The sequence below is a fragment of the Arachis stenosperma genome, chromosome 7 (genome assembly GCF_014773155.1).
Source record: "Arachis stenosperma cultivar V10309 chromosome 7, arast.V10309.gnm1.PFL2, whole genome shotgun sequence".
NCBI lineage: Eukaryota > Viridiplantae > Streptophyta > Magnoliopsida > Fabales > Fabaceae > Arachis > Arachis stenosperma.
In genome coordinates, this window is record NC_080383.1 from 89,262,878 (window position 1) to 89,273,085 (window position 10,208).

At 34.1% G+C, this 10,208-nt stretch overlaps 1 protein-coding gene across 1 annotated transcript; it reads left to right on the forward strand.

Annotated features, from left to right (window-relative positions):
* The first annotated feature begins 232 nt into the window (after positions 1-232).
* Positions 233-3,452, forward strand: LOC130941500 (ubiquitin-conjugating enzyme E2 35). The gene is made up of 8 exons (XM_057870031.1): positions 233-435; positions 844-871; positions 1,121-1,207; positions 2,034-2,092; positions 2,605-2,646; positions 2,722-2,795; positions 2,912-3,009; positions 3,109-3,452. Exons 1-8 carry the CDS (start codon positions 400-402, stop codon positions 3,144-3,146), a joined length of 462 nt encoding a protein of 153 aa, XP_057726014.1. The 5' UTR covers positions 233-399; the 3' UTR covers positions 3,147-3,452.
* The last annotated feature ends 6,756 nt before the right edge of the window (positions 3,453-10,208 follow it).

Sequence of the window (10,208 nt, forward strand, 5' to 3'; positions counted from 1 at the left end):
TCATTTATAACATAAGTTTTATTATATTTATAGTTAAATCGTTACCATATAAATAAAATAAATAATAGTACACAAAATGATAAATTATGTCTAAATTATTTATACGATAAATAAAATATTTAAATTATTTATTTAAAAAAAAATCATGTATATAGAGTGATATTATGAAAAAAAAAGTAGAAAATGACAATATTATCAATTTATCGTCCATATAAAATACGTGGAGAATAAAATCCATCTCGTGGAGCTCCCTTTTAGTGTTAGTGGGAGAAAGCACTCTCTCTCTCTCTCTCTCTCTCTCTCTAATTTCTTTTTTCTTTGTGTGTTCCTCTCTGTCTCTCTTTCTTTTTCTCCGAGACTCAAAACCCTATTGCGTGTTTTGCAATCGACCCTCCAAAAATGGCGAACAGCAACCTCCCTCGAAGAATCATCAAGGTTCGTACCCGTTATCTCTTTTAGATCCCCACTTCAATTTCTCTGATCCATAAAAATACCTCAATATTCTTGAAAACCCTGTCATTCGTGACCCATGAACCTGATTGAACCACCAACTACATCATCCGTTCTGGGCTAAAGATCGAATCCCTCCCTTTTTCACCTTACGTAGCTCAACTTCAGTGATGATGACCACAAAAAGAAAAAAGAATTATGAAACTTTGAAAGTGTTCAATGGTGAATTGGGGTTCCAATTACGAAAGCCCTTTTTTTTTCCTTCTGATCTTAGCTTGAATCGAATTTTAGTTCGGACTCTTTCTTCTTCATTTTTTCCCTTAAGATTTTAGTTATTGGATTTTTGTGGATTGTTTTGATCACTCTCTCTCTCTGGCTCTTTGATCTCAACAGGAAACGCAGCGTTTGCTCAGTGAGCCAGGTAACTTCTCATTTCTCAGCTCCATTATCGTGGTTGCATGCATAATTTGAAGTTTCCCCTCTTGTGTGTAGTGATTTGAAAGCTCTTACCCTAAGTTAAATTGGTAGTACTTGTTTAATTTGTATGATGGTGTGAGTTGAACGTTACCTTGGTGATAGTGATCTGTTCAAGGTTTTATATAATTATTTGTTGTTATGTTCTGCTAAAGTTTATACCTGTTGGCTCATTTGTTTTGATCTGGTGATGCAGCACCTGGAATTAGTGCTTCGCCTTCGGAAGACAACATGCGATATTTCAATGTCATGATCCTTGGCCCTACTCAGTCACCCTATGAAGGTAGTATAATGAGCCTAGCAGCATTCTTTGTGCCTTATATTGCATAAGATTCTGTTGTGTTTGATAGAAATGTCTATTTGATCCGGGTGTTATTTTGTATTCATTTGAGTTTGACTAGAATTAATCAATTATGTTTTCCATTGTGCAACCAAATATAACTTAGTTGTGCTTTGAAAGAAATCTTGTTCCATTTTTGTCCGTGAAATTTCTTTTTTCATATTACTCTCAATATATATGTATATTGGTAGAATGGTAACTGTCCTATTCTATATGTGGCCTACTTAATGAAAGGATGTTGGTTATTTGAGTGATGAGGTGGAATTTGATGCTGCCCATTATAGCCTTATTTGAATAATGAGCATACATTGTAAATTTTGTGCATCTGTCTTGTTTTATTAACTTATATTTAGGTCATTTTCTACACCTGTGTTTCTGACTATTTAGGCCTTATTTTGATGATCACAGTTTCCCGTTATGTTTATCAATAAGCTGATTGTTTTTCGGACTGTTGACACTATATGCCAAACCTATGAATAGTCAATTTCCATAGGTTGTGAAATCTCATGAATAAACTGCTTTATGTTTTATTTCTAGCTGCTTGCCAGTCACATATTTAGAACAAGTTAAAATAGCAACCTTCTTAATAAATCTTATTTTGATGACCAAACAAAATTCAATGTTATCCATCTTTCTTTTTAATCAGTCTTCTCAAGTTATAGATTTGGTTAACCAGTTCCAACTGGATTGTTTGATGAGCTTATTTCTTTGTAAAATACTAGCATCCTTTAACCAACTGATATTCTACCCTATTGTTTGTATTTATTAGGTGGAGTTTTCAAGTTAGAACTATTTTTGCCAGAAGAATATCCAATGGCTGCTCCAAAGGTACTCAATTTATTAATTGCTTTTTTGCTTTTCTATTTTTGTATTATTGTTTTCATGTTTAGTTTCTGCTGAAGGGTCACTCACCAAAAAGAAACGATAAAGCAAACTATATTTATCAGCTGTATTTAGTTTTAAGATTTTTACCTTTGAAGAACATGGCTTTTGAATAAGACCCTAAAGAAATGCAATTACTTGAATGATCTTATGCTCCATTCTGTGTCTTTTTCTTCATCCCGCTCCTTGTTGAAACTGCAATAATAACTTGGAAACATTCTTGAATACAATGTCTTTGATGAACACGAATTCCTTTCTCCATGAAGTGGAATGTTGATTTTCCTATATGGTCTGAGATAAATACACCACTAAGGTGATTGAATTATACCCATTAGTCTGAGTTGTATGGTTTTGCAGTTTTTCCTTTGAATTTATTTACTCGCTACTTAAGGTTTAATTCATAGGAGAATGGTACATAGGGTCTGTCTAATCATTCCTAACTGAATTGCTTTGTCCAGGTTCGGTTTCTAACAAAAATATATCATCCAAACATTGATAAGGTACACTTTCCTTCCATAACATGTCCATTTCTTCTGTAATTACTTATTTTTCTTACAGGTTCATGTTTAATGCAGCTTGGCAGGATATGTCTTGATATTCTGAAAGATAAGTGGAGCCCTGCCCTTCAGATACGCACTGTACTCTTGAGGTATTCATCTTGTAGGATGGTCGATACACGTATTGATAGACATTAGGACGAGGAAAATGTGAAAAATCGGGGGGAAATGTAACTGATAAATTTCAATTTTGTTGCCACTTTTATAGTATCCAGGCTCTGTTGAGTGCACCAAACCCAGATGATCCACTATCTGAGAACATTGCCAAGCATTGGAAAAGTAATGAGGCCGAGGCTGTTGAAACTGGTATTCTTTCTTTCTTTTCCCCTCACTTGTATGATTATCAGTATCCAACATGCTATATGCATGTAAAATCTATTAAGACTATTATATTCTACTCTGCAGCGAAGGAATGGACTCGATTATATGCTAGCGGTGCCTGATTTACGTGGTGGAGACTTTCAGGCTGAAATAACAATAGTGCAAGTGTAATGGTAGTAACTGCAAATTTGAAATGGGAACGCGGAGGAATTGATGTCTGAACTTATTTTGGAGTTGATGTTCCTCATACATAGTTTCCAGTTACCTGTTAATTGCTTTCTTCCCCGGGTGGAAGCCTTTATGTTGGAGCTTGTATTAATATAAATGTGATCTTTTTATCTGCCAAAATTAAGAACACACTCCCAACTTCAACTGTTAAGTAATTTGGAATTGTTAAAGTCAAAATCAAAATCAAAACTTTTAAATAAGCTGTTGTTGGGTTTCACTCAATATCTCTGCATTTATGTTCCGTAAATATGTGACAGCGATGTCAAGTAGTGTCTTGAAGGCCGAAGGGAAGACACATTTGAATCAGAAGGAAGATAGAAACTTTAGCTTTTGAAAGTATTGGAAAGATAGTACAAGAGTGTTGGATAAGGGGCTGAGTGAGTTTATTACTTAGATTACATTCACGTGGTTATTTTTTGTTAGACAACTTGGGTTGATAATGTTTGGGTTGACTTTTAAAAGTTTTGGAGCTCTAAAGAATTAAGGGTGCGTGTGGTTTATGTTTTTATATTTTTTTCTTTTTAATATTTTAGATTTTTAAGATTTTATGAAAAAAGAAAAAAAAGCAAAATAAAATTTTATTATTTATTATTTTTTATAAAATTCTAAGAAAAACATTGAAAATGAAAATACGAACTGAACGTTCCCTAAGTTTGTCAAAGAGTATGTGTAATTGCTGATTTTTAAAGGTTTAACTAATTTGGAAGTCTTTATAGTTTTAAAAAATTTGTAAACACATTTTATTGAGTTGTCTGTGTCAGATATATTTTGGACATAGCATTGGACATGCTATGGATTGATACTTATTCGTATGTTTTGAATATGACACTCATTGATACTTATTTAAATTCAATCATGTTTAGACATACCTAAATATCATCACGTATTAGCATATCTAATTTTATTCTTAACATATATTCTTAAAATGAGTTTAGAAATAATATATATTATTATTTATTAAAACATAAAATATTTTAAATACGTTATATAATTAAAAAAGACATTAAAAATGATCAAAAAAATATTTTATATTTTAATATCAATAAAATATTAAAATATCATTGTAATTTATTTAAAAAATATTTTATATTTTATATATATGCCTTGTCTCTGTGTCTTATAAGATTTTAAAAGTTGTGTGTCCGACTGTCCGTGTGTCCTACATTGTATTCATGTATTGTGTCTCGTATCCATGTCAATGTCTGTCCTCTTTATATTTTTTTTGTGACTGAAAATAACACAAAGAAAAAGGACCTAAGAGAAAGAGTAGAACTCCTCTCTAATAATAATGTTTAAATTATTAGGGGCAGCAACCACTCCAGGTACACCTGCTTATTAAAAGTAGCAGTTTTAGCCATTAAATCAACCGCTCTGTTTGCTGTGCGCTAAATGAGTACTACCGTAATTGTCCAATTACACTGGAGCATCTCTTTGATTTTGTCAAGCAGATCAAAGTCAATCCTAATCATGCTGATTGTGTCTCGCAAAACAAGAAGAAACGCATCAAGATTATCAGTTTCACATATGACCTCTTTGCACTCGCAATTCTAAGCCATAACAAGTCCTCTCCAAATAGCATGAAACTCACAATAGAGAACAGTAGAAAGAGGTATACTGGCAGAACAACCTTTTATCCAAATTCCCATGCTGTCTCTAATAATATACCCAAAGCTAGCTAATTGCTCATTTCAAAAAACGCTTGCATCGCAGACATTCATCGGAGGTGGTTCCCAGTTATATTGCAAAGAGGAAGGAGTAATATGTTTTTTGGTGGTAATGACATTGGAGAAATCTCGAGCAGCATGTTTAGCCAAGTTAACAAATTTCTCCCTACTCCATGGATCATCTTGATGGAAGATGTCATTGTTCCTATCCCTCCAAATCCACTAAAAGGCCGCTGCAAAGAGGAACTCATTTTTGTTGAGGTTAGAACGAATCCAAGACACAAAATCCAAACCAGAATTCACTGCGGTCATTCCCAAGTTTAAGCTAATCCAAATCTGACGAGCTTTTTGGCAAGTTCTAAAGGAACGGTTAATATCCTCTAGAGCAAGATAACATCTCTGACAAAAATCAGAAGTAGCAAGACCTCTTTGAAACCGATAGCTAGCTGTGAGAACTTCGTTGTTGAGACAAAGTCAAAGCAGACACTTTATCTTCTCCGTATTCTCAAGCGCCAAAGCCAAAGCCAATTTTCACTATTATTCCAGCCAAATTTCTTCTTCAATAGCCACTCATACCCGCTTTTAGTCGAGTAGGTGAAAGTATTTGAGTTTGTCCAAAACCAACCTGTTTTATCTCCTGCTTGATAGGATCAAAGAGCATCAAATCAAGTTTAATTTCATCCGGAATCATTGTGCAAAGAATATCCCACCGCCAATGTCCATGGTGCAATACATCTTCTAGTTTCAAGAGAGAATCAGAAATGTGCACAAAAGGAACCAAAGGAGCTAGCGTTCCAGATGGTCGCCAAGAATGATACCAAAAGGATTGAGACATCCTGCCTATACATCATTCAAAACCATCACGAAGCTTTTCTATTGTCTTATAAATTGCTCGCCAAGCACTTGAAACATTATTAGAAAAATTGGGTGAAAAGCAAGAACCCCTAGATAAATATTTTGCCAATATAATCCTTACTCAAAGCTTATCTTTATTATGCAGTAATTGCTAAACAAGCTTTCCTAATAAAGCAAAATTCACACATTGAGTATCTCTAATTCCCAAACCTCCATATTTTCTTGTAATGACAACTTTGCTCCACTTGACCAAGCTTAAGTAACGCTCCCCCACTTTTTCCTTCTACAAGAGTTGTCTAAGTACAGAATCAATCTTATGACAAATCGAAGTCGAAAAAAGAGTCACTTGCATCTGGTAAATGGGAAGAGAAGAAGCAATAGATTTAATTGAGCAAAGCCTGCCAGCTCTATTAAGGAGTCGACCTTTCCAACTAGCCAGTCTATTCTTAATCTTCTCTAAAGAGTCCGAAAAAACAGTCCTAACAGCTCAAGGATGATTAAAGTTCACTCCCAAAGATTTGCTTAAGTCACTAGTAAAATGAATATGAGAAACACCAGATAACGTTTCCTTCCTTCTATTAAAGATTTTTCTAGAACAAATAATTTTGGATTTTTCAATGTTAACCTTCATACCTGCAGTTTTGCAGAACAACTCCAAGGTGTGTACAACATTTTGAACTTGATTTTTCTCCGTTTTACAAAAAAGGAGGAGGTCATCTGCAAACATCAAGTGAAAAACTCTAGGTTCCCCTCTAAAAACAACCACACCATTCCAAATACCCTCGTCAAATTATTTGGAAATGAAGTACACCAATCTCTCCATGCACAAAATAAATAAATAAGGAGAAATTGGATCTCCTTGCTTGAATCCTCTGCAAGTTGGAAGCTATTCAATCTATTTTCATTCTAGAGGATGGAAAGATTTGAGGTTTGAATACAATTCATTACAAGCCGAATAATTAGAGAAGGAAAGTCAAAAGATTCAAGAGTGTTCTCAAAAAAATTTCAATCAACTCTATCATAAGCCTTTTCTAAATCAATTTTAAAAGGCATAGCTCTTTTTCTAGACTTTGTCCGCTTAAGAAAGTGAAGAACTTCTTGGGCGACAATAATATTATCAGGCGCTCCTCTACCATGAATAAACCCTCCCTGAGTTGGGCTAACAATCTCATCCAAGAAAGGTCGTAATCTATTAACCAGCACTTTAGTCACAAGCTTATAAATGACATTACAAAGGCTTATTGGCTGAAAATCTTTCAATCTGGTTGGAAGGTTGGTGTGGTATTTTACAACCCACACTACTAACCGGTAAGTGCACCGGGTCGTACCAAGTAATACCTTACGTGAGTAAGGGTCGATCCCACGAGAATTGATGGATCAAGCAACAATAGCGTTTGATAGGATTAGTTAGGCAAGAAGAAAAGAGTGTTTTGGTATTCAAAGAGCATTAAACACAGACAAGTAAATAAGTTGGGAATAAAATATTAAGAAGGCAGTTAAGGTTTCAGAGTTATCTATTTTTCCGGATTAACTTTTATTGCTAATTAATTTAATCATGTAAGATTTAATTCCATGGCAAACTATATGTGACTAGACCCTAATTCCTTAGACCTTTCTAGTCTCCTCTAAAATTTATCAACTGCCAATTCCTTGGTCAATTAATTCCAATTAGAGGATGATGATCAATTTCTAGTTTATATGCCAAAAGAATCCTAATTATCCAAAAATAAAGGGATTATATGTCACGTATCTCATTAAATACAAACAATTAGAAATTCAGTATAATATGTTTTCAAGCTATTGTTCAAGTAAAGAGTTTTTCCAAGTTTTACAAGAACTCAATTAGAACATGGGTCATACTTTTGTTCCACCCATATTCATAAAGTAAAGAATGAAAATAATTATTGAAATATAAATCAAGGCATGAATTAAATTAAAAAGATCAAACGAATCAATCCATAAAAATAGACAGAGCTCCTAACCTTAACAATGGAGGATTAGTTGCTCATGGTTCCGAGAAGAAAAATTAGAGTTCTAGTAAAATAATCTATATATTTGTCTAAATGTACAGAGTTCCTATTTATTACTAATCCTAATAGGTTTAAAATCTAAAATTAAAAATAATATCTTTTCCTAAAAGATAAGATTTGAATTTAAATTCGAATTAATTAACAGATCTTCAGTTGATGGGTGGGGACCACTTGATTTGTCCATTCTGCAGCTTCTAATCTGTGTTTTTTGGGCTGGAAACTGGGTCAAAAATAGCCCAGAAATCGTAACCAGTGTTTTCTCTATTATTGCAAATCGCGCATGTGACGCGTCCGCGTCGTCCACACGCTCGCGTCATTTGTGCAGATTCTAGTCCACGCGTTCGCGTCAGGCACGCGATCGCGTCATTGCAATTTCTCCATTCCGCGCGGTCGCGTGAGCCATGCGTCCGCGTCGGTCTTCTCTGGTCATCTCTTTGGTTTCTTCTTTTTCTCTGCAGAAACTTCATCAAATCCCTCCGAATGTTACCTAAAATAAATAAAATTGTACAAAACTCAAAATAGCATCCATAGTGGCTAAAATATAATTAATTCTTAATTAAATTCAACAAATTAGATTCAAATTCACTAGGAAAAGATAGACAAGATGCTCACGCATCAAGGGTCACACTTAGGGATAAGAACAATCAAAATTTTCAACAAAGAATGACTTAAAGTCTCCCCTAAGAATGCTTTATGAACAGTACGCCACACCTCATGACCCACCACATCCCAATATGTATTGAAAAAAAATACTTGAAAACCATCTTGCCCAGGAGCTTCGAACGAGCTCATATTATCTATTTAATCTCCAACATTGTCATTAGTTTAGACAAATTATCACAAGTATCTTAGCTAAGAGTTGGCATAAGAATTTCTCTCATGCAATTAACCTCAACATGCTCAATAGAACAAAAAAATATTTTTGAAGAAATGAACAACTTCTCTTTGCAAAATTTTTGGATCATCAGATCAGAATCTATCACTGACTAGCAACCCATAAATCTTGTTAGATTTTCTTCTAATGATATTTGAAAATTAAGTTAGATTTGCAAAACGTCCTCTTTATATTTGAAAATTTGTAATGAGATCTTTATATTTTTAAAAGTTTTCAATTAAGTTTTTGGCGTTAAAAAAAAAAAAAACCTTGTAGACTTTGCACGTAGGGATATTTTCAAAGAGATGTTGGAAGAGCGCGTTTGTGACCAGGAAGTATTTGGGATTTTAACTGAATTGTGGATCTCGATTTTCTCATTGATTAAATCCCCCTGAAGCAAGAATGGGTGCAGATTGGTTGCATAGTTACCCACTAATGCACAATTCAACATAGAATCTGCTTTTGCCCTCTATTTTGATTATGACTTAGAGTTTAGAGTTGAACATAGCATCTATACCCTTGCTCTTGTTCTTGTTCTATCATAGGATGGTAACACAGCATGTGGTGGAATTTTAAGAGATTATGAAGGAATGTTGCTTGCTTTTTTCAATGCTAATACGAGGGGATCTATACTCTGACTTTTTCGCCTAGTTTTGGTTATTGGGCATTTTTATTGGGACTTGACCTGTTGCTAATGCTATGAGTATTCAATAGAAAAAAGTATAGGTAGACAATGAAAAAATTAAACAATATAAATAATAGATATATTGGATGTTTATTTCGCTAGGTGTACGCATGGTTATTTTAATATTAACCATTGATTTTTTGTCCTTCGAACATTTAATAGGTCCCTGACTTTTTGCCCTTCGGACATTTTCGTTTTTGACCATTGAAAAATACTTTTAAATTCCTGACCTTCACAAAATTTGGACGGATCAGTCATTGAAGGAAGCATTTGGACGGATCAATCCCTGATGGAGGCATTTGGATGGAGGGACTGATCCGTCCAAATTTTGTGAAGGTCAGGGACTTAAAAGTATTTTTTAATGGTTAGGAACGAAAATATCTGCGGGACAAAAGGTTAGGGACTTATTTGTCCTTTTCTCTTACTATTAAGATTTAGATATTAATTTGGAGGTATAATATGTTTGTATTTAATTGGTGGTTGTTCATATTATTCAAAATGGTCATTGTTTACCTAGGACTCCCCTATTCAATATTAGCATCCAAGTGGACTTCATGGCTCGCAACATCTCATTGGGTTGCATTCAAGACCTTTAGCATCCAATTAGATAAAGGTGCAATAGAATGGATAGTAGGGAGGGGCCTTCTTCATCATCAATTCAAACAAGCTAATGCATGTGCTCATAGAGTTTCGATGCCATCTCTCATAGTTTAAACGCTAATGTTATTGCTACCTTTTTAAGAGTAGTTTCCATGTTACTTTCTTTTCGGATTTCTTTTGTGCCGTTTTTTAAAGCATACTTATAAGGACTATTAAAAAATGTAAATAATAACGACCTAATTGAAAAT

Bases quoted from the DNA above. Each gene is read 5' to 3' on its own strand.
- LOC130941500 (XM_057870031.1), top strand. From the start codon at position 400: ATGGCGAACAGCAACCTCCCTCGAAGAATCATCAAG. The intron at 436-843 runs GTTCGTACCCGT...TGATCTCAACAG, and splicing joins TCCCTCGAAGAATCATCAAG to GAAACGCAGCGTTTGCTCAG. The intron at 2,647-2,721 runs GTACACTTTCCT...TGTTTAATGCAG, and splicing joins ATCATCCAAACATTGATAAG to CTTGGCAGGATATGTCTTGA.